The sequence below is a fragment of the Archocentrus centrarchus genome, chromosome 4 (assembly GCF_007364275.1).
Source record: "Archocentrus centrarchus isolate MPI-CPG fArcCen1 chromosome 4, fArcCen1, whole genome shotgun sequence".
In the NCBI taxonomy this organism is placed as follows: Eukaryota; Metazoa; Chordata; class Actinopteri; order Cichliformes; family Cichlidae; genus Archocentrus; species Archocentrus centrarchus.
Window position 1 is genome coordinate 34,596,249 of NC_044349.1, and position 25,505 is coordinate 34,621,753.

Below are 25,505 nucleotides of genomic sequence, written 5' to 3' on the forward strand. Positions count from 1 at the left end.
CCTCAAGACACAAGAGGTGTGTGATTTTATTTCAGCCTTGTGAGCAGAGTACTGCAGACTGACTTCAGAGGTATGCCACACCAGTGGGTTGAACAGTCTTGAAGCAGACAGTCCTGCGTGTCGTGTAGTGCCTTTAATGGGACTGCAGAGACGCAACATTTGCCTGTTTTCTTCTCTAGAACGGCTTCTGGGATGTTTGCTCACCTTTCAACTTGAACAAGTATCTTCGAGTGTTCCCAACTGCGCTGGTTCAGGAGGACTGCCTCCACCAGCTGCATTTTCTTTTTCTTTCAGGCAATTCTCTGCCTGGCCTTTAAGCCGGGGCAGGAGGCCCTCTGTCGGCCTGTCATTCTAATTCAGCCCGCTGGCTCTAACTGCGGCCATTTTCTGCTGACTAACACAAACGCACAGGAACATCCACACATCCACAAACCGGGAGGAGGAGGAGGAGGAGGAGGCTTGAGCTGAACTTCAACTTGGCCTTCCACCGTCCCGCGTGACGAACGGAAAGCGGCGGACGGCCTGCTGCTGCACGCTCTTCCACAAAGCCCCTAGCTCAACAACTTTCACCCGCGACTGCACATCTGATACGCACACAGCAGGGCATGTTTTCCGCCTAATCGGCCGAAATCAAGGCCCGAAATCCGCAGCCTGTGGGGGAAAGCCTACGTAACGCTAACACGCCACGTTCAAAACTTCATTCAAAACTACACTCATTAAAAATGGTTTGTTTTATATCACAGGCGTACGCATCAATCCGTGCGTACCATTAAATAATTTCCTGTCTGAATACATTTTGGCAAATTCGGTGTATATATATAATACTCAGAAAGAGCTTTACGTCAATGAAATTTCCACTTTAATAATCGTTCGTGCTGCCTGCTTCCGCCTTGCGCTGCGTGTTTGACGGAAAACGTCAGCTGGATAAAAGGACACACCGACTGGCAAAGTTAAGATTTTATTGAAGGATGGGGTGTTGCGTGTATCATATGTGTGCCGAATTTAAGGATGGGTCCTGACAGTTCAACCTTGTTTTCGAGTTATGTTTTGGCTACGTGTATATCTGTTGTCGTCCGCGGGAGATTTTATTTTTGCCATAATTTAAATGGAATTTAGCGGGCAGAATCTCTCCAGAGGAAAACGTCACGGAGCGGAGCATGTTCAGATGTTGAAACAAACTAAAAGAGAGAAAGGACAATAAACAGCCGGGCTTGTTGACATTAGAGATCGGATGAAACTGTTACACCGCTTTCTGCCCCACTTTCAGCAGCGTAGCCTGCGTTACTCAGTCAACTCCTCGCATTGCGTCTTTTTCGGAAAACATGAAACAGCACACCAGTAGGAAGGGACACACTATTACATTGTTGTACCGGAACAGGTTTTGTCCTACCATTTCGAAGCTGAGCCGCCACGGGGGAAAGTTAAAGCTGATTTCAGCGCCTGCCCATCTCGCGTTGTCCTTCGTTACCATTCCATATTCATTTCTACCATTGTGCGCGTGCCAGCTGGAGTAAAACCGCGGTGCTCGAGACCAGAAACGTCCCGCGTCAAGCTTCGGGCTCCACGGCAGTAACCCCCCCACCACACACACACACACACACACACTCCGCCTGGTAGGCTGCGGCAGATCTGAACAGTGTTACATTAACCTTCTGCCTCTCTCCTGTTCAGCTGGCTCTTCCTCACACTGGACCGTTTTATTCTTTGTGTTTTTCACTTTTTCCTTTCTCACTGTTACTTTGTCTTCCTGCCTCTTCACTCAGGTCCCCTTTTCTAAGGTGATAGATGAGCAGATGTAATCTGTACAGAGAATTTAGGGTGGGGCTTTATCTAGAGGAGTTAAAATGGTTTATTTTTTTAAAGTCTGAATATTTACTTTCTACTATATATTGAGCTACTTCATGTATTTTTTTTTTTGGGATACACTCTAGGCTCATTTTCTGGAGTTCGTGGTCTGAAATTGACTGCAGTGCTTTGGATAGTTGACCTGTGATTTTATTATAAATTCAAAAGCTGTGAATTAATCCATCTCTTGTTCATTAACTCCAGAAGTGATCTTATAATTACTCTGTATAAGCAGTATTAAACTAAACTTAGGAACAGTGTCATCATGTGAAGATTTAACTCTGAAATAATAAACTGACAAAACTTTATCATTCAGACTTTTGTTAGCTCAGCGTATTTTCTTCTCTTGGGTCAAAATTGGCCCGACCTCTCCAAGGTGAGTTGTCACACCTTATTATAGCTGTTGGGTCAGCTTAGTGTTTGTCTGTGGGGCCCGGTTGGCCCGGCTGTTATACTATTTAAAATATGAAGTTAACTCATTAGTTAGTTGTTGGTCACGCTCACTGTTTTTCTCTCACAGCAAGTTGGCCTAACATAATATTACAGTGTGGTTACTCCAAACATTAAATACACAAACATTTCTTTTTTTAAAAAAAACAACAACTTTATTTTAAACAAACTGGCAAATCACAAAGAAAAAAACACTAACAGCAGACAGGATTTCATAAACTGACTGCAGCACAAACCATGAAGTACAATCGTGCTGATTGTACTTCATGGTTTGTGCAGAACGATGGCGGCAGGTCCATAAAGACTGAAATTAGTCTTATTCTTTTACATATTCCAGATTTTATACTGATTACTGATTTTTAATGACTAAATGCTAATTAATGTTGTTCCAGGACCATCACTGAGACTGACCAGTCACAGTGATGGGCATCATGGGGGCATCATGCGACGTTCTGTAACACAGGGAAAAGACTGAAGAAATGCTAAACGCTGAACCTAAAGCTGACCTGAGACCAGGAAAACTGCTGCTGATTTACACAGAGTGGATGAGTTTAGTATTAGTGAATCAGGTAGTACTGAGGGTTCACAGGTGGGAGAACGTGCCCCTTGATATAAAATAAATTTGTCTCTAGGGTTTGTGTTGGAAAAAGAAAACTGTACCAACACATGCTTTCCACCTGTGAATGAGTCTACTTTAACCAAAATCTTTATTAAGCTAACTTAAATCTAACTGAGTAGTTCTGTTGCCTAAACCTACCCAAACTGTAACTAAAAAAGAAACTAACACTGACATCTGTGAATGTTTCTCTTTTAAGTATTTCTGTCAGAAAACTTTTCTGCCTGCTGTCTTTGCAAAGCACTGAGATCACAACACAGTGCCTTAAACGTGCCCCTGGAGGTCTCTGGATGCTCAGTGCTAAGAGTGTAGAGCAGATCAAACATGACACCAACATCTGTGGCAGTCACCATCAGACATCTACACCTTCCAAAACGACGACAACTTCAACTGATCCAGGAGCTGTCTGCTCCTCCAGCAGGTCCTCTGATACAGGACTCCACGGGTTTGCATAAATACAAAAACAATCAAAATAGCTATCCTTGCATGGTCGTTATTACTGAGTTTTTATAGTGAATTTACTGTTTTAGTTATTACCGTTGCTGCTGCAGAAACTACATTTAATGAGGAGGCCCAACTTAAAAAAAGTTTAGTGACTAGTTACATAGATTTTTTTTATTTACACTTCTTTAAAAAATGCTGGGCAAACATTGAATTCCACATTGCCATTTAGTTGACATAATATGCTCACAGTTCAAAATGTTAAACTGATTGGACTTTTTATATTTTTAACTTTTTAAAATTAAATATATTGTGTAAAATATCCAGAGTGACCCATAAATAGTTTAAAAATCCAGTAATGTTTGGTAAATATGCAAGTCAGAAAATTTGTAGAGTTGTGTGTCTGTGACTTCGTTAGTGCCCGGGTTAATTGGCTAAATGAACCTACTGTTAGCATTAGCAGCATGCTGTCTGTGCCACCTTTGAAGAACCCGTTTCCTCCCTGGTTCTCCAAACAAACCTCTACAACTCTTGTTATGAGACTAACAGAAAATTAGAGCATTAATTTATATTTAAAAAAAATTAATATTAGTGATATTTGTATCCTGCGGCTCTTGCTAAATTGATGTTCATCTAGAACTTTCTACTAGTGTGAGCGAGTGGGTGGGGGAGGGGCACTGTTGCTGGGCAGAAATCAAGGTAGAGGCGGGAAAATCAAACCCTATTGGTTTCTACCTGGATGAAAGTAGAACTAGCTGAGCCAAACTCACTGCTGTATGACATATTAAAGAGCACAACAGCATCACCTGTACAATGTAGCTTAATCAAATTTAAGCAACACAGACTCGCCAACTGTTTTACTCAGAAAGTAGACATCTATAACAGCTGCCTTACATTTTCCAGCATTTGTCTTAAATCATTGTCCTGAAGTTTCATTGGTTCAGCTCAGAGAGGGAAGGGGTTGCACTGCGCCTGCTGGGCAAAGTACAAAGGTCAAAGGGGAGATGGAAAAATATTTAATAAAAATTATTCAGAAAGCAAAAGAAAAATAATTACTATTGATCCCATGCTCGATCTTTCAGTGCCCTCGATCCTGTGTTAAATCAAAAATTGTTTTTTTTCTTTAATTTAATAAAAATTTATCTTAAATTTGGGCAGCATGGTGGCACAGTGGTTAGCACCACTGCCTCAGTTAGACTACTATCACCTCCCTCTCTCTCTGTGTGGAGTTTGCATGTTCTCCCTGTGTCTGTGTGGGTTTCCTCCAGGTACTCTGGTTTCCTCCCACAGTCCAAAGACATGCACTTACTGGGGTTAGTGTAATTGGCTACTCTAAATTGCCCATAGGTGTGAATGTGAGTGTGAATGGTTGTCTGTCTTGCCATGTTAGTGAATGGATGGATAGATGGATGGATAATCTTAAATTACTTTCAGTCTGCCTGATAATCTGATAAAGTCTATAAAACTAGAGGACTAAAACTGGCCTAAAATTGCTGCTTATGCTAAAAGAAAATGGGTCATAGTATTTACTTACCAAAGGCAGCGTACTTGTACTCTCTGTTGTCAAAAGCATTAGTTCCATATGATTTCATAACTGGATGAGCCAGACATCTGGTTGTAGGTAAATAACTGGATCAACTTGAATTTATGTGTTCATTCATGATGTATATCCCAGGATTGCAAGAGTGCAATATAAGTTGTTGGTTCAACTAAGTGAGTAGTAGGGAAGTAGGGACTCAACTTTCAATTTTTCAATTCAATTTTAGGCGCTGTTTGAATTTATGTGTTCATTCAATATCTATTTTCAGACAATTTTAAGAACATGGTATTATTTGTTGTCACGGCTATTTCAGTTATAAAAAGTTAGGCAAACAATAAAAAAATATATTAATTCAAGCTGATGTTTTTATAGTGCAAAGCAACCAAATATTTCTGTGTAATATGCCTTATTTTATTCTTGTCTCTATTTGTCTTTATTTAAGAAAAAATTGACCAGTTAGTGCTCCCTATTAAATAATAAACTAGTAATAATGCACTTAGTGAGTTCTTTCTTTGTGAGTGTTTTATGCTACCTGAGGATGTATCCATACATATAGAAAGCATCAAAACTGACAGATCTGCTACTGGTCACCAGCCTCTGGTCCTAACGGTGTTCCTGTAACTCTGGATGATATCAACAATACAGTAGCCAGTGTTTATGACTTCACATTAACAGGTTTTGTAACAAGTCAGTGTGAGCTGAACTACCACTCATAGCAAAACAAAAGAATTTCCCAAATATGGGATCTTCTTATCTTTTTATCTTTTCATTAATTCAAAGTATCTTTCATTTATTTTACACATAAGTGATTCTAGTTGAAGCAATGAACGTGACTTGTCATATAATTGCATTGACACTACCATCTATATTGCGTAAGTTTATGTAGCACAGACGGAAATGATGGGCCTAGTCAGATCCCGTGCAACATATTTATTTTTTCCAGACACTGTGGAAATACAGAGAAAGGTTTACTCTCGGAGCGCACTCGGTGTAAAGTCTGCCATTACAACTGACTAGCCTTCTTCTTCTGGCCGTCAGCTGCTAATGCGTTAGGCACCAAGCACCCCCTGCTGGCGGAACTACATATCAACCCAAAACACACATTTAGATGATTTGACAGTAACAAAAAGAGCAATAGTATTTGTCCCAAGCAAATGTGTCCTTTTTATAGAGTAAAAATTAAATGGGGGGGCATCTATTTCTCTACCTCTATCTACACCCAGGTGCCACACTCTCCCCCACAAAATTAAATGTCTCCTGACATTTCAGTTCAAATCACAAAGTCAATAGTGTCTTTAACACAGTCCAACAGCCCAGGGTCTCCAAAAGGCCCTTGTCTCAATAGCCTGAGTCTTAATTATCTTACAGTGTCTTTGAACCAAAGTCGGCTGACCTAACGTGTCATAACTCAGCATCGTTGGCTGTTGTCTTGACCGGTGAGGCCGCTGTCTTACAGTCTCTGTCTCACCTCCAACTCCAGCTGGAACATCTGTCTCTGACTCACCACTCCCCAACCTGTCAAGGTCAGGTTCAGGGACTCCGATCTGCATGGATGCATCCTTGTCACTCTGCAGTGGCAACTCCTCTGCTTCCTGACGACTTTGTTGAGGGACTCTGACCTGCAGGGATACATCCTTGTCACTCTGCGGTGGCAACTCTGCTGTTTCCTGATGACTTCGTTGAGGCTGGAAGGGTTCCACCAAGGGGTTTAGTGAAGTGTGCCTCTGTGTTCTCCCTGGAGCGGGTCTGAGGTACCCCTGATAGGTACCACTGTAGTCGTCATCTGAAGTGTCGCTGTCCTCTGGCTGCTGCTGTGGTCCATGTGCTGGTGGTGACCTTCTCCTTGTAACAGTCTGAGAGTCTCTCTGCAGATGAACAGTCTTCGCTGGCGTTGTTTCAAGGGGAAGGAAGTCACACAGGAGCAGGAGGTTCCTGTGCACTACCTTATCTCTTCCTTTACCGTTTTCAGGACTGATCTGGTAGACAGGATTGTCATCAGCTTTCCTCTCCTTCACTTTGTAGACGTGGTTCTCCCAGTAGGACTGGATCTTCCCTGGGCCACCCCTAGGAGTGAGGTTCCGGAGGAGCACTCTATCACCGGGTTGAAGATCTCTCCCTTGAACTTTCTTGTCATAATAGGCCTTTCCTCGAGCTGCCTCTTTATTAGCAGTCCTGGCAGCAATTGCATATGCCTCCTGCATTCTCTTCTTCCAGCAGTCCACATAGTCATCATAATCAAGATGACTTTCATCCTTCTTTAGACTAAACAGCAGATCAATGGGCAAGCGTGGTGAACGTCCGAAGATCAGGTGATAGGGTGCGTAGCCTGTTGCCTCGCTCTTTGTACAATTGTACGCATGTACAACTTTCGCTAGCGACTCTTTCCAATCATCTTTTTCCTTGTCCTCCAGGGTACGTAGCATGGACAATAGGGTTCGGTTGAATCTTTCCACTTGACCGTTACCCTGTGGATGGTAGGGTGTCGTGTGTGAGCCCTGGATGCCAGACAGTTCCTTTAACCTTGCCATCAGCTTGTTGTCAAACTCTTTGCCCAAGTCGTGATGCAATTTGGTTGGGAAACCAAACTTGAGCGCAAAGTCGTTGAAGAGCTTGTCAGCGACTGTTTTAGCTGCCTTGTTCTTTGTAGCATAAGCCTGGGCAAACCTCGTGAAGTGATCCATGATGACCAATATGTACTCATATCCGTTCTTGCACTTTTCCAGGTGCAGGAAGTCTATAGACACAAGCTGGAATGGGTAGGTAGTATGGATCGGTGTCAGAGGTGCACGGGTCTGCTTACTCGGCTTCTTCTTCTTGAGGCATTCGCATTCTTTGGTGACAAAGTGTTCCACGTCTTTACTCATCTGAGGCCAGTAGAACCTTTCTCGAATGAGGTCTAATGTCCTTTCCACTCCTAAGTGGCCCATCTCTTGGTGCAGTTCCTTAAAGACCAATGGACGATAAGATTTGGGGATCAGCAACTGCTCTCGACGAGAAGTATACCGGCGCAGAATGCCATCTCGGTCTACCTGAAGCTTTAACCACTGCTTAAGTAGTGTAGCTACAGCAGGTGGTTCTGCTTTCACCTCAATTCTCCTCGGTCTTTGGTTCTGGGACTTGTACCAGAGGACTCTTGCCAGGACTTCATCTTCCTGTTGTGCTCTGCGGATCTGTTCTGGGGTAAAAGGCTGATTGCTGTTCTGGTCTTTTACCAGCTCAAGAGCACTGGCCTGGACGACTCCAATGCCTTGGCAGGGGTCGTTCTTTTCTATTGCCACCACTTCTATGGATGCACTTAATACTTCTTGACTGACCTCCACTGTGCAGTGACTCATGTAGTCGTCTATGTCCAGCGGCATCCGCGACAGCCCATCTGCATCGGTGTTGGTCTTGCCTGGACGATAACGTATGGTGAAGTTATAATCAGCCAACTCTGCAACCCATCTGTGGCCTGTGGCATTGAGTTTTGCAGTAGTGAGCACATACGTCAGCGGGTTGTTGTCTGTGTATACCACAAAGGATGGGGCATGATACAAGTAATCCCGGAAACGTTCACAAATGGCCCACTTCAGCGCCAAAAACTCCAATTTGCCAGAGTGCAGGTGGTACTTTTTCTCTGCTGGACTTAGGGTGCGGGAGCCATAGCCTATCACTCTCATTTTTCCTTCCTGTCGCTGGTATAACACAGCACCCAAACCAACTTGTGAAGCATCACAGTGTAACACGAAGGGCTGGGTGAAATCAGGGTATCCGAGGACAGGAGGCCGTGTAAGAGCGTCTACAAGCTGACTCAGTATTTCCTGGTGGGAGCTGGTCCACTGGACAGGTGTGCGTGAAGGTAAGTGGCCTCTATTTTTCTTCTCTCCTCCTTTGTGCTTATCTGCTGGTGAGGCTGTAGAGTTGGTTTCAGGGGCTGGCGGACTAAGCAGGCTGTACAGTGGCTGGGCCACACGAGAGAAGTTGGGGATGAAGGGTCTATAATAAGACAGAAAACCAAGCATCTGACGTACTTCTCCAACAGTGGCAGGTGTCTTCTCCTTTAGAGCCCTTACTGGAGCCAACTCCGCTGGGTCCATGGTATAGCCTTCTCCTGTTACCAACCGACCCAGAAACTTTACACTTGACTTAAACAGTTCACACTTCTTCGGGGTCAACTTAACACCATGCCCCTTGTACCGCTGGAGAACAAGGCGGATGTGCTCTAGGTGGTTCTCGAAACTATCGCTGTGCACAAGATTGTCGTCCAGGTATGGGAGGCAGATAGTGTCTCTGAGGCCAGCCAAACAATGTTCCATGCTCCTCTGGAACTCTGCAGGTGCGGAGCTCAGCCCAAAAGGGATGCGCACCCATTCATAAAGCCCCCAGGGTGTGATGAAGGCTGTCAACGGGCGGCTTTCCTCATCCAGGAAACCCTGGTGGTACGCCTTTCCTTGGTCCAAAACTGAGAACCATGAGCTCCCACCCAGCGCATCCAACATGTCCTGAATCCTGGGTATCGGGTGGCGGTCTGGAACTGACTTGCGATTGAGCTCTCTGAAGTCACAGCAGAGGCGGAGACTACCATCCTTTTTCCGGACACACACCACAGGTGATGAGTAGGGGGATCGTGATGGTGTGATCCAGCCTTTGTTAAGCAGGTCTTGCAAATACTCCTTCACCTCTTTGTGCAGGGGCTTTGGGACAGACATGTAGGTCTTTTGCACTGGGCTTGGATCATGGAGGGTGATGTGCATCCTCAGAGATGGTATCTGGCCCACATCATCGCTATCAAATGCAAAAGCCTCACATTCCTCTCTCAGCACCTCTCTTACCGCTGCCTGCTGACCTGGACTTAGGTGCTGGAGATCAACAGGTGGGTCCCATGACTCTGGCCTGTTTCCATACACGTTCTCTGGCTCAGGTGACTTGAGCGCTGCACTGCTTTTGGGTTCTTGTGTCAGTTCATTTACCTTTGTCTCCACGGTTGCTGCATAGACTGTCTTAACTGGCTCGAGGTGTCCAATCACCTTACGGCTCTCCAAGTAGGTGGTGTGGCTTGTTGTGTTAGTCACTGGGATGGGCACATATGGCACTTTTCTCTCTGGGATTTGTAGAAGTACCTCATGATAAATTATGCCCTCGGGTGGTGGGTCTGGCATATCTGGTGAGAAGAGCATGTGTTGACCTCTGGCTTGTGGACTAACATGTGCCCGCAGGTAGACTACTGTGACTTGGTTAGCTGGTAAGGGCACTCTCTTGACTCCTGTACATACCACACCAGTCTCTGAATCTTTGCTGCTGTTCTGTACCAGCTTGACCATGTTGTGTGCCGTTTTCACAGTTATTTCAAAGGCTTTACTCACTTTGTGTGCAAGCTGTTTCCTTCCATCTTTTGTACTTCCATCTTTCTTGTTGACAATAGCCTCTATAACATTATAGCCAATGATGGGGTCACTGGCTACAGCTGGGTCACTTGATACTAATATCGGGACTTGTAGATTATTTACTTGGGAAGAGTCATTATCTAGTCTGAAATTGACTTCTATCCAGCCAATGTAGGGGATGGGCGTGTCATTAGCGGCAAAAACTGTCAGCGTCTCATCCTCTAACAGTTCTGAAATGGGCCGAATAACTGTGTGGGGAAGATTGTTTCGCCGCCAGGTGTCATTCACTATGCTGGACTGTGCACCTGTATCCCACAATGCTTTGACTGAATGATTGTCCATGAAACAGTTCACCATGCATCTTCTTCCTACCAGACTCACCAAACGTGACTGACGTCGGGGGGGAAGGTAGTGAACTTCAGTTACTGCTGATGAGGCACTAGGTGTCTCCTTCGGGGCTGGTGCTGGTCTCGACTGTTTGTTTTGGGACACGTGGTTTTGGACTACTGATGGTCCCATCTCAGCAGTCCCTCTCCGTTTCCCGACGGCTGTCTTGGTGTTCGGCATCCACGAGAGTAGTGGCCCTCTCGCCCACATTTGAAACAGTGCGAACAGTTTTCTCCTTTTCCTTCTTCTCTGCACTTTCTACAGCCTCTCTCTCGCTGTTTTGGTTGCATAGGGCGTGAACTGGTTTCCAGAGCAGCCGCAAACATCTGTTTCATTTCTTTGCGCAGCTCTTCTATAATCTGCTGTGTGTTCGGGCTGTCCGACTTAGTCTCTTTCCCTTTAACTGTCTTCACAGCCACTGCAGTAAGAGAATCTTTGGACACGGTGGAGCTCTGAGTGGACGTCGGAGTGACCTGGCATTCTGTTTGGAGCTCTTGCACCTTGGGAATCTTGGCTGCAGTTGACCTTTTACGTTTCTCAAGTCTTTCACCTTCCAACTTTGAAGCTTCGTTGACTCTCTCTATCAGTTCTTCATCTGTTATGCTTATGTTGTGAAGAAGAGGAAGTAACTGATACTTTATTGAATCACTGAGCAACCCGGTTTCAATAGAACGTAGAAACTTGCGCTGGATGGTGGCTCTGCTGTACAGTTCATCAGTCTCTTCGTTTGCTACCTTCCATAACAGTTTATCTTTTAGCTCAATGGCACGAAATACAAAATTTAGGGCAGTTTCTCTGGGCTCTTGGGAGATGTTGAGGAGCTGATGGTAAAGTTCTGTGGGACTGTCTACCTTGTAGTGACCCTTTAATATAGTGAGCATTTTACTGACGGTCAGCCCACGCTTTATCTCCAGCATATCTCTTAGAGGCATTCCTGGGGTAATAGCCCTGATTACTGCTTCAACTACTTCAGCCTCTGAGTGTCCTCTCTCAACCCCCATTTCAATTTGGCGGACTAAGCTGAGATAGGATAATTTATCCCTCTGTCCCTGCTCTCCAATCTGCCCACAGATTTTAAACTCCCTCCTCAAGGTTACCTCTTGCAGAGTTCGTGTTGGCTCTGGCTGGGTTTTGGGTGGAGAATCTGTAGTCTTCAGTGGAGTGGCGCACAACCTGACATTCTCAGGGTCTTTCTTTGGCACAGACTCCTCTGATAGGGGTTTCTCAGATGACTGACACTCATTTCCACTTAAACTCTGGATGTATGTGGCTATGTCTGTGTAGAACTGTTCCACTTCATCCACTTCTTGAGCTTCCTCAATCTCATCAAACACGCCTTCTGCCATCTTGATGAGTGTCCTCTTGGTTTGGCTGGGAAGGCCTCCGCTGTCTAAGCCGGAACATTTCAATCGCCTGCAGACGTCCACGAGAGGCTCTCTCTCCAGCTGCCACAAAGCTGCACTCACTTGGTCTCGCAGAGGTTGCACCTTTTCCATCTTTGACTGATTGAGGGAGGTTCGTCTCTTGGGAAGGAGGGGCGGCTGGTGGTGTTGTGACTCACTAGCGCCACCTCCTGGCTGGCTCGCCAAAATATGTAGCACAGACGGAAATGATGGGCCTAGTCAGATCCCGTGCAACATATTTATTTTTTCCAGACACTGTGGAAATACAGAGAAAGGTTTACTCTCGGAGCGCACTCGGTGTAAAGTCTGCCATTACAACTGACTAGCCTTCTTCTTCTGGCCGTCAGCTGCTAATGCGTTAGGCACCAAGCACCCCCTGCTGGCGGAACTACATATCAACCCAAAACACACATTTAGATGATTTGACAGTAACAAAAAGAGCAATAGTATTTGTCCCAAGCAAATGTGTCCTTTTTATAGAGTAAAAATTAAATGGGGGGGCATCTATTTCTCTACCTCTATCTACACCCAGGTGCCACATTTATAATAAATCTTTTGCAAACAAACGTGGATTGTGAAAACAGAAAGTTTTGGAAGGTGTTGGATATAACGGCCTCTAAAAAGTAATTTTACTGGTTTCCAGAATGGTTCTGAATATTAGGCCTTTTCTGTGTGGAGTTTGCATGTTCTTCCTGTGTCTGCGTGGGTCCTTCACTTTCCTCCCACAGTCAAAAGGAATGCATGTTAGGTTAACTGGTTACCAATTAGTCTGGCTTCTTGTGTAAAGTGCTTTGAATGGTCTGGAAAATTAGAAGAGAGTTATGCACATCATGCCAAAAGAAAGTGTTGTTCTACGGCCTGCCTGATTTGTCTGCTTTAGGATCCTCTTCCCAGCTGTCCTGACACAGTTGTAACACTTAAAACTTGCACACAGTTTTATAAGCAGGTGTGTCCCCATGGGGATGGGGTGGGGGCATTTTCCTTTGAAAATTTAGTGTGAATTCTGAAGTTGAAAGAATTTACCTTGTTTGCTGGAATTGCTTAAATCATAACGAAATTTGCTGAAACAGCAAATTAAAAATGCACAATTTGTTTTTTATCTCTATTGATCTGGATGCCTCCAAAACTCTGAGGCAGGCTGCAAAGATTCTGGCTAACCCTTCACACCCATCACACAAGCTTTTTTAAACACTCTCTTCCGGTTAGAGGCTATTGTCCACCAGGACCAAAGCCTCAAGCCTCAAGAAGTTTTTTCCTTCAGCAGGTGACCTTATCATCAAGGCCCAGTGCAGCCCTCTAACACAGACCTATTTTCCCACTCTCATAGATACTACATTTTAAAAGTGTCCACACTTGTTTCATTATGTTACATTAACACATTTTTTGTTGACTATTATCCTTGCACATTGCACATATCATGGCATGACCATATGTACATTTCATGGTTCATATTTTTTGGATTTCTCTGCACAAACTGCTTATCTCCTTCATTTAATGCATGTTTTACATATCCTTTGCAGATGTTACACTCTTATTGTAAATGTTTCTCCTGTAGGTTTACTGTGTATGTTTTCTATACGGTTTCTTGTCTTGCACTAGCTGCTCTTGCTGCTCGTGTTAGATTTATTATGATTGTTATGTGCTAAAACTAAAAGACAAATTCCTTTTAGTACTGTCTTCAGTTGTCACTAAAGGCTCTGTTAGCTTCAAACATCATCCTCCTCACAGTCTGCTTTGAGTGTATATTACCTGATCTTCCCATATAACTGACCACTGGACCAAACAGGTATCACTATATGTGAGTGTGTCCTAGAACAAAAGAGCAGTTGCTGACTCAGCTTACTCCAATCTGCATAGTGACTCCCCCTGGAGGCCTACATGTTCACTCACACACAGATGCATACACTCACTGCCTGAAGCTCTTTTTGCATTCTCATGTTAAAACTTGGTTGCACAAAGCAGATAGAAAAACAGTCTTTGCATTATCCCTAGAGTGGTTTATAATTTAATGGCGTCAGCAGACAGAATAAGATGTTTCAGCCTCAGGCTGGTTCTTCATAGCTGCAGAGTGAGCAGGCACAGGATAGAAGCATTGAAAATATAATAGATTGGTATGATTGGTCATGTTTTAATTGTCTGCCCAATTTCAAAGTTAATGCCCAGTGTCCCCTCTTGCTGTAAATCTTTAATGCCCCCCAGCTTGTAATGAGTGGTATTATTCTACTCCATGACTATGACCCATGATAAATGCATGAAAAAGATAAGATTTATTTTGTTATACACAGGACAATGCACAGTGAAATTTATTTTGTACCTGGAGCCTATAGTAAGTTTTAAAAATATAAGAATAAAAATAACTAATTCACACATTGTAGAAATATTTAAATAGGAATCAAATATGTAATTTACCAGTCATGGCACACAAGATAAAAATATATAAATATCTCTGTTAAAGATATAGATAAAATGTGAAGTATTGCACTCTGTGATTGCTAATGGGCAGCACTGTGTGCCATGACGACTTTCACCCCAAAGCAAGGATTGATTTCAAACACAACCTGCATGTAAACTGGAAGCTCCAGAACAAACACAAAATGGACTTAGTGAAACATGCTGTTTTCAGAGTAATGTGAATCCCTACATTTTCTCCAGTCTTTTATTCTTTTCTTTGTGTGTTGCTGCTAGAGGGCAGTGTTTACCTTTTCATTGTAAATCAAAGCAGCAGCGCATTTTAGTGGGGCATACTCTCCATCTAACCTTCCGGAGCTGTGTTTAAGAAAGCTATCTAATGCCTCTCTTAGCATCCAGAGGGCAGATGTTGGGGAATTCATTATCTGCTTTAAGACTGCTCAGCTGGACTTTAAGAGCCCAGAACCACAGCATTAGTGTTTGAGGAGAATTATTTTGTCACAACTACATCTGTGATAAACTTGAAGTCCAAAGTGCAATACCATTTTTAAATTAAGTTTCTGTTATTGTCAGGTAAACTATGAGCATGTAAACATCCTGTGTGGATGTCTAACTCAAAATACAAATCACAATCACAACTTTCAAGCAAACAAGCTTGGTTTGGGATGGTTTGGGAGTAAAAGACAACTATGAAGAGGTCAGTCATTGTCTGATTAATCTTACTCAAAAAGTGCTCAATAGTTAAAGTTTTTTTTTTGTCAAAAGCAGTGAAATAATCATTAATAACACTTAATAATGATTTTTAATTTAACGCAATGTAATGTACTCACATTTATATAGTACTAAGACTATAATGTAGTAATGCTATCATTTATCTTACTACATTTGTTTGTACATGCATTTGTTTGTGTAATAAAAATGACTACACTACACAGAATATAATAATATCTAAAAAATCTATTTCAAAATTTCATTTGGAATTTTACACTATGTAGACTGATCCATTTTATGGATACAATATATCTATACAATATATCTCAAAATAGAAGTTTTGAAATGTGAAGCACCTTCCACAGACAGATTCTAGTCCTAACTCAGCTTGAGCTGAGTTGCACACAATTCAATTCAATTCAATTCAATTCAATTCAATTCAATTCAATTCAATTCAATTCCAACTACAGTCACCTCAAGATGCTTTATACTGTAATTTAAAGGCCCTAAAAGGAGCAAAGGAGCGTTATCGTAGATCCTTCCTCCCAGCAGCTGTAAGACTTTATAATCATCACTGCTCCCAACAAAAACCACAATAACCTACACAATGTAGGATAACATATAATATACTGTAAATAGTCCGGCCTGTTAAGGTTCAACACACAGGCACATCATGTACATTGTATATAGTGTTATTATTAGTAGTATTAAGGTTAATCTTGTTTGTTGATTTTATATATATTTATATTCTTTTCTTAATAGTGTGAATTATTATATTTTTACTTATATTTATAATAACTGCGGCTGCTGTTACACCCAAATTTCCCCTCTGTGGGACAATAAAGGCTGTTTCTTCTTCTTCTTCTTCTTCTTCTTAAAATAATACAGAGACGACCCCAACAATTGGACAACCTCATATGAGCAAGCTGTTAGCAACAGTGGGAAGGAAAAACTCCCTTTTAACAGGAAGAAACCTCTGGTTGAACCAGGCTCAGAGAGGGGCAGTCATCTGCAGTGACTAGTTGGGGGTGAATTAAAACTCTCTGGGTCTTTGGTTGACTGGAGTGGAAGATTGCTGCTACGCCTCCTCCTTGGCTTGTACTTCGAGGATTCTGTCAGTTAGCATGACTCAGGAGTGTTGATTAATTTAAACTAACACATTCATCCTACTGTAACCAGGTCTCTGTTAAGCAGAATAAATCAATATGTTGATCAATTATTAAATCATTTACTATCAGGGACTTAGAAGAGAGAGACCTAATATTTAATAATTTGCATCCTCAACTGCATACTCTTTGGTGCTGTTGAGAATACTATATTGTTCTTTGTGAATTTTTGTGCTTAAATTTATGCTTTCATGCTGGTTTTTGCTTTGTGTTTTAGTGGTCTCGGAGCAGACACAATCTCTATGGGATGCCGATATAAATTATTTTACAAAATCAAGCTTACAGTAGCTAGTACCAATCCAAGCACTAACCAGGTCAAACCTTGCTTAGCTTCTGAGATCAGACGAGATCAAATGTGCTCAGGGTGGTATTGGGCTGGAAGTCCAGTAAACACATATAAATACCAATGAATATCAATCAATCAATATTTTAACCTAAACAATAAAAGAAACTTGTATATTATATTCATTCATTACACACAGACTGATATATATTTCAAATGTTTATTTCATTTCATTTTGATGATTACAACTGACAACTAGTGAAAACCCCAAATTCAATATCTCAGAAAATTAGAATATTGTGAAAAGGTTCAATATTCAAGACACCTGGTGCCACACTCTAATCAGCTAATTAACTCAAAACACCTGCAAAGGCCTTTTAATGTGTCTAAAATAAATTTTATGAGCTTTGAACCAACAATGGCACTATCACAGTGCACAAGGGTGCAAACTTGATCCAGGGATCAAGTCTTGGCTAATTGTTCAGGACAGATGGACATATGCAAAACCATACCAGTACAAGTTCAATTCAGTTCAGTTTTATTTATTTAGTGCCAAATAACAATAAACAGTCATCTCAAGTTGCTTTGTATTCTAAGATAAAGACCATACAATAATTACAGGGAAAGTCCAACAATCAAAACAACCCCCTATGAGCAAGCACTTGGCCACAGTGGGAAGGAAAAACTCCCTTTTAACAGGAAGAAACCTCTGGTTGAACCAGGCTCAGAGAGGGGCAGTCATCTGTCTCAACCGGTTGTGGGTGAGGGGATAGAGACAGGACAAAAGACATGCTGTGGAAGAGAGCCAGAGATTAATAATAACTACTGATTGGTTAGCATTGTTACCTCCCAGCTAGAAGGTCAAGGTTTGAATCCACCTTGGCCCGAGCCTTTCTGTGTGGAGTTTACATGTTCTCCCTGTTTCTGCATGGGATTTCTCTGGGTACTCCAGTTTCCTCCCTCTGTCCAACGACATGCAGTTAATGGGGTTAGGTAGGTTAAATAAATTTGCCCATAGGTGTGAATATGTGCGTATATGGTTGTCTGTCTCTCTGCCCCCCGCGCCCCCCCCTAATGCCTTGTACGTAACAAGAAGGATTTTAAATTCAGCTCTGGATTTAACAGGGAGCCAATGAAGAGAAGCTAAAATGGGAGAAATTCCAGTCACTGTCAGTACTCTTGCTGCAGCCCTTTGGATCAGCTGAAGGCTTTTCAGGGAGCTTTTAGAACAGCCTGGTAATAATGAATTACAATAGTCCACCCTAGAAGCAATAAATGTATGAACTAGCTTCTCAGCATCACTCTGACAAAGGATTATTCTAACTTTAGAAATATTGCGCAAATGCATGAAAACAGTCCTACATAATTGTTCAGTATGTGCATTGGCAGACATATCCTGGTTAAAAATAACTCCAAGATTCCTGACAGGAGACACTAAGATTTGTATAGCCGAGTACAATTAATTCAGTTTTAGTTGAATTTAGAAGCAGGAAATTAGAGGACATCCAGGCTTTTATGTCTTAAACATTCCTGCAGTTTGACTAAGTGATGTGTGTCATCTGTCTTCATAGATAAATAAAGCTGGGTATCATCTGCATAGCAATGAAAATGTATGCTATGATTTCTAATAATACTGTCTAAGGGAAGCATGTATAATGTAAATCGAATTGGTTCTAGCACAGAGCCCTGTGGAACTCCATAATTAACTCTAGGGTGTCACAAATGCTTTCCATTTACATTAACAAATTGGAATCTATTAGATAAATATGATTCAAACCACTGCAGCACAGTGCCTGTGATACCTATGGCATGCTTTAAATTCTGTAATTAACTATTATGGTCAACAGTATCGAATGCTGCGCTGAGGTCTAACAGGACAAGCACAGAGATGAGTCCTCTGTCAGAGTCCATAAGAAGATAATTTGTAATCTTCACTAATGCTGTTTCTGTACTGTGAAAAGTTGTTTTACAACTACTCTTTCAAGAATTTTTGAGATATATTTATTAATGTACGGAATCACTTTGCTTTAATATGAGTAAGATAAGTCAAGTCCTTTACAAGTTCAGAAGGGACAGAATCACACAGTATGCCATGAAAGGTATTTATAAACAGTGGAACATATACTTGTATTGTCCATTGCGGACACGTAAAGTGGAATGTACTGAGATAATTTGGAAAAGTACTTTCATTAATTTAAAAATTAAAGAGTTTGAATGCTGGATTAGGCATGAAAAAGATTTTATGCATCATTTTATTGTTCATCTGTTTTTTTAATTAAAAACCTTGATACATTTACAGGCTTACATCAGTGGTGCCTTAATACATGAACTGTATATTAAATAATGCAACAGATATTGTCCTCCAGTCATTGTTTTTTATAACTAGTTGGTCATGTTTGTGTCTTCTGTATTGTCAGTATTTTAACGCACAACACCAGCAGCTGTTGAGTGTAACTAATAAAGTGATGGCATAGTTACTTTGAAAAAGTAACTATGCCATCACTGTTGAGCACTGCATACAACATGCCTCATTCACCCATTTACACAAGACTTTTTTCTATAACTAAGTGCTTGCTATCTAATATTCACACATATTCACACTCCAATGAACAGATTACAGAGCAACTTGGAGTTCAGTAACTTGCCCAGGGATACTTTAGCATGCAGACTAGAGCATCCAGGGATCGAACTACAAACCTTCTGATTAGTAGATGACCTGTTCTACCTCCCATAGTGCATCCTGGTACCAGGTGTTTCCCATGTAAGTGGCAAACATGCTCCTAGCCATCCACGTGATATAAAAGAAAAGTGATTCATTAGACCAGGCCGCCATTGCTCTGTGGTCCAGTTCTGATGCTCATGTGTCGATTGTTGTCACTTTCGGCAGGTGACGGGTCAACATGGGCACCCTGACAGGTCTGCGGCTATGCAGCCCCATATGCAGTGATTTTTATGCCTACTTTATAAGGTGCATTTTTGATAGATACTGATCACTGCAGACCAGGAACACCCCACAAGAGCTACAGTTTTGGAGATGCTGTGACCCAGTTGTCTAGGCATCACAATTTGGACCTTATCAAACTCATGCAAGTCCTTACACTTTACTTATTTTTCACCCACTAAAAGGTGTCATGATGAAGACATAATCTGTGTCATTCACTTCATCTGTCAGTGGTCATAATGTTATGCCTGATCGGTGTATATCCAATATGTTATTGTGCAGTTGCAGTTGGCTATTGTCTCTGGAGGCAAGCTAGACTCTGCTTGAGTTGACCGGTGAATCCAGGATTCTAGCCAATCTGCCGCTGGTTCCGCTTTCACTGCTCTGAGATCAGTTATGATCCACACATTATTAAGATCTTCAAGTTAGTTTGTGAAATATCACCATAGCAGTTAATTTTTCTCTTATTAATCCCTGTGGCTAACACTTTAATGACAATTAAATGTAAAACTAGTTTTAACTGCTGCTTTGTATAAGAGGACACTACAACAGGCAGCTCCATATGTTTGACTTGGCAGAGTTTTATACCAGATGCCCTTCATGCATCAGGAAGGACATCTGGTCTCTGTTTTTTAGATACACCTTCTCCTCATCCTCACAGGTCAGCCATTGCAAACGTGATTTTATAGAATATGATGTATTGGTTGACATTGAAAAGAATATAAATTATTGAAAATGAGCTCAAGCTTAAACATGTGTAGTAATACAGTGGTATGCAAATGTTTGGGCATCCCTGATTATTTTCATGATTTTCCTTTATAAATCATTGGTTATTCGGATCAGCAATTTCAGTTAAATATATGATATAGCAGACGAACACAGTGATATTTGAGGAGTGAAATGAAGTTTATAGGATTTACAGAAAGTGTGCAATAATTTTTTAAACAAAATTAGGCAGGTGCATAAATTTGGGCAACCCAACAGAAAAATTACATCAATATTTAGTAGATCCTCCTTTTTCAGAAATAACAGCCTCTAAATGCTTCCTATAGCTTCCAATGAGAGTCTGGATTCTGGTTGAAGGTATTTTGGACCATTCTTCTTTCCAAAACATCTCCAGTTCACTCAGGGTTGATGGTTTCCGAGCATGGACAGCCCACTTTAAATCCCACCACAGATTTTCAATAATATTCAGGTCTGGGACTGAGATGGCCATTCCAGAACTTCTGTCCTAGAAATTCTGTCCAGAATCGGTGACAAAGGGCAACCCTGATGAAGTCCAACACCCAGAGGAAATGAGTCTGACTTATTGCCGTCTCTGTGGTTGTACAAGGACTGAATGGCCTACAACAACAGGCCAGACATCCCATACTCCCGCAGCACCCCCAACAGGATACCCCGAGGGACACAGTTGAATGCTATCTCCAAGTCCACAAAACCCATGTAAAATGGATGGGCAAACTCCCACACAAACCCAAATATCCTCGAGAGGATGAAGAGCTGGTCCAGAATTCCACAACCAGGATGAAAACCACATTGTTCCTCTTGAATCCGAGGTTTGATTAACAGACAGACCCTCCTTTCCAGCACCCTGGAACACACCTTCTCATCTCCCTTCTTCAAGATGGGGACCACCACCCCAGTCTGCCAATCCAGTGGCACCGCCCCAGATCTCCACGCGATGTTGCAGAGGTGTGTCAGCTAAGCGAGCCCTACAACATCCAGAGCATATATATATATATATATATAGATATGCACTATAAATTGTGTGAGCAGTGCACCACTTTCCCCTTCTGAATCACCTGATGGTTTGCCAATATCGCTTTCAGTGTGTGTCAGATGGTGGCCAAGGGTGGACCAATCCCCAGCTATCAAGACTGGTTATATGAGTTCCGTTACATCTGGCATAAAACTAACACAGAATTTCATATAAACAACATCACATCAACAGTCAAACAGGGTGGTAATAGTGTGATGGTCTGGGACTGCTTTGCTGATTCAGGATCTCAGGAACTTGATGGAACCAGGAATTCTGCTCGCTACCAGAAAATCCTGAAGGAGAATGTCTCGGCATCAGTTTATGCCCTGAAGCTTAAGCTCCCTTCGGTTATGCAGCAGGATAACCAAAGAACCAAGAACCAAAATACACAAGCAAGTCTAACTCTGAATGACTCAAAAAAAAGCAAAATTAAAGTTTTAGAGTGGCCTAGTCAAAGTCTGGACTTAAATCTGAGATGTTTTGGCATGACCTTAAATAGGCCCTCCAATGTGGCTGAATTAAAACAATTCAGCAAGAAATTACAGCAATGTGAAAGACTCATTACCAGTTATTTTAAACGCTTGATTTCTGCTCCTGCTGCAAGGGTTTGCACAACCAGTTATTAGTTTTAGGGTGCAATTACTTTTTTACATATCGCAGGTGGGTTTGATAGCTTTGTTTACTTAATAAATGAAACTGCATTTTTTACTGACTAGGGTTATCTTTGACTAATATTACAATTTGTTTGATGATCTGAAACATGTAAGTGTCACAAATCGCGAAGAAATGTATAACATATGCGTGGTTAAGGCCACAAACTCCTAGTATTACACAGTGGAGACACAGAATTAAAGAAGTCTATATTATGGAAAAAACAACATCAAGACTACAACTTAAGATGGAGACCTTTGAAACAAAGTGGAGACCTATAACTAAATTCATATTGTAACCTTGACACCCCCATATATTTATTTATTTACTTACTTATTTATTTACTTGTGTACCTTTTGAAATTATTTTGTATTATTAGCATTGTGTATTTTTATTACTTTAATCTGTATTTTCATTATGTCTACTGTAGCTCCTGTCACTGAAATTATTGTGATTCATATATCCATGGATGTTGTAAATGAATATAGGTTTCTCTTAATGGGGCTAACATATATTTGAAGGAAATGTATCCAGGTTGGACTTGTTTCCTCCATCATTAATCCCTGGATAACTTCTGACAGAGCTGGAATTAAATAGCCCCTTTGCTTGGTGTAGGTGAAATGACTAAAACGGTCTGAGTAAATAAGATGTTAAGATATGAAATGTGAGAGGTGACAAGGGTGGACATATGTATGTGTTGATATAAAATTGTTGTTGAAAATAAAAAGTTAAAAAGAAAAAAAAAATCTATTACTGTTAAGCAGCTAGAATCATATATTAGATAAGAATGGGACAAGTCCAGCAACTGGCCTCCTCAGTTTCCAGACATTTATGAACTGTTGGTAAAAGAAATGGGGATGCTAAACAGTGGTAAAAATTAATCTGTCCCAACTTTTTTGAGACATTCTGCTGCATCAAATTCAAAAAGAGCTAATATTTCTCTTAAAATAAATTCCCTCATTTTAAAAATTTGATATGTGTTCTGTGTTGTATTGTGAATAAAATATGGATTTATATAGCTATGTATATATTGAAAGAAATTCGCAGCAACACTGTCAATGATATTTGGTAAATTCAAGTGAATACAGGTAACATGAAGTGGGTGGGACACAAAATAAACTTTTCCCAATTTCCAGGCGAGTGACTGAAGCAACTACCAATCAGAGTGAGGAATACCATTGATTGACACATGACCTGTTATTAAATATGCTAGTGGGCCACCAAGGCAACTGCAGTCTTAAATTATAAATCCTACCAATGACTGGACAAAGCTGGATTGATAGATAGCACAGAGGTACTAATCATGACAGCACAGCAGCAAGCTCTCAGCACAAGATTGATAGAGGCTGGGGTCTACCACACAAGGCAAGACCCCAATGCAGGTTGTGCAGAGATGCCCCTGAGACAATCCAGCACATAACAGCAGGGTGCAAGATGCTAGCAGGCAGGGCATACGTGGAATGCCATAACCAAGTGGCCGGCATAGTATACAGAAACATCCGTGCCGAGCATGACCTGGAAGTTCCAAGGTCAAAATGGGATATGCCCCAAGGGTATTTGAGAATGACCAACCAGACATAGTAGTGGTGGAAAAACAAAGGAAGAAGACCATAGTGATAGACACTGCAATACCAAGTGATGGCAACATCAAGAAGAAGGAACATGAGAAGCTTGACAAATACCAAGGGCTCAGAGAAGAGCTCGAAAGGATGTGGAAAGTGAAGGTAACAGTGGTGCCCGTGGTAATCAGACCACTCGGGGCAGGGACCCCCAAACTGGGAGAATGGCTCCAGCAGATTACAGGAAGAGCGCAGTAGTAGAGGACCTGAACTTAAACAAAAGTGCCTTGAGGCGACTGTTGTTGTGATTTGGTGCTATATAATGAAGATAAAATTGAATTGAACTGAACTGCATATAAATGATTGTCTCTTTACTCAAACCAAATTTAAAAGTTAGAGTTAATATTATACACAGATACACACATACATGGTTACCTTTATAATTACACACACACACACACACACACACACACACACACACACATATATATATATATATATATATATATATATATATATATATATATACACACACACACACACACAAAGCTACAGAGCATAAGATGAGCAAACGTGACTTTTTTAGATTTAAATATGTAGTTTTAAAGAGTAGCAGAAATCTAACTGCACCTTGATCAACTACCTATGTTTTAGCAATAAAAATATGATGAAGTGATATAAATGTAAAACCAGATGATTATTTCTACTTTTCATTTTTATTTTATATTGTAATATTACTTTAACTCAAGTAAAATATCTGAATAGTTCTACATGCAAACTGTCTCTACCCAAGCTTTAAGTACTCACTAGAGTTATATGTGTGTTTTTAATGCTCTTTTAAAACATGAAAAGAAATTAGTTCTGGCAAGCAAAAAGACTCCCTGCAGAAATGGGAGCAGCTCAGAGGATTAAGAGGGATATTCAAAGTGCTAAGCACAAGTGACTTCCATTCAATCCTTTGATCACTGTGAGAAAAAATTTCAAGCAATTTGACCACAGAACAGTTTTCCATTTTGCCTCAGTCTATTTTAAATGAGCTTTGGCCCACAGGAGACAGCAGTGTTTCTGAATCATGCTCACATACAGCTTCTTCTTTGCCTGATGGAGCTTAGCATTTAGGGATGGCACAGTGAACTGTGTTCACAGACAGTGACTTCTGGAAGTCTTCACGAGCTCATGAAATTTGCACTGCGTACTTATATTCATTTGCCTCTTTTTACTCTGTTTATACACTACTCCACATTTAATCATTATTTATTATTAAGCTCTGGCTCTCTTCCACAGCATGTCTTTTGTCCTGTCTCTCTCCCCTCAGCCCGAACCAGTCGCAGCCGATGTGTGCCCCTGACATGGTCCTCTGGGGGCTCTGGCTGGCTTGCCCTTTTGGTTATATTTTCTATTGTGTTTTCTTCTTCTGCCTTTTCATTTGTTTGTGGGTGTATCGTGTGGAGCCTTGCCTGATGCAGAGGTCGGTGGGTCTTGGTGACTCCACCCATGGGTCCAAGGCTCACCTGTGGCTGATCTCATCACTCACCTGCTCTCTCAGCTGCCATAGACTACCTGCAGCTTTGTGTTTTGTTTTTTAACACGCCTTCTGGAATAAACTCAGTTCAGACCTTATCTCTGTGTCCAGCATCTGAGTCCTCACCAACGAGTCATGACAGCCCCTCCCTGAGTCTGGTCCTGCCAGAGGTTAAAGGAGAGCTTTTCCTTCCCACTGTGGCCAAGTGGTTGCTTTGACTGTTGGGTTCTCTCTGTAATTATTGTAGGGTCTTTACCTTACAATATAATGGACCTTTAGGTGACTGTTTTTTGTGATTTGGGGCTATATACATAAAATTGGATTGAATTTCTATGCTAGAACCATAGCTGTTTGTTATGGCTTCATCCAATATTGATTTTCAGCTTTGTCTATTCTACACAGAGAATTCTCCAGATTCCCTGACTCTGTACTGTAGATTATGAGATATTCCAAGTGTTC

At 41.6% G+C, this 25,505-nt stretch overlaps 1 protein-coding gene across 2 annotated transcripts in view; it reads right to left on the bottom strand.

The window, feature by feature from the left end:
* nfic (nuclear factor I/C) overlaps window positions 1–1,582 on the bottom strand; it is a 58,353-nt gene extending 56,771 nt beyond the window's left edge. The window contains exon 1 of one of the 2 annotated variants that reach the window (XM_030727063.1): window positions 1,391–1,582. In XM_030727063.1, coding sequence (XP_030582923.1) covers window positions 1,391–1,471 — 81 coding nt within the window. In that variant the 5' untranslated portion in view covers window positions 1,472–1,582. The remainder of the gene's footprint in view (window positions 1–1,390) is intronic. The other variant, XM_030727064.1, reaches the window with a different exon arrangement.
* Window positions 1,583–25,505: the final 23,923 nt, after the last annotated feature.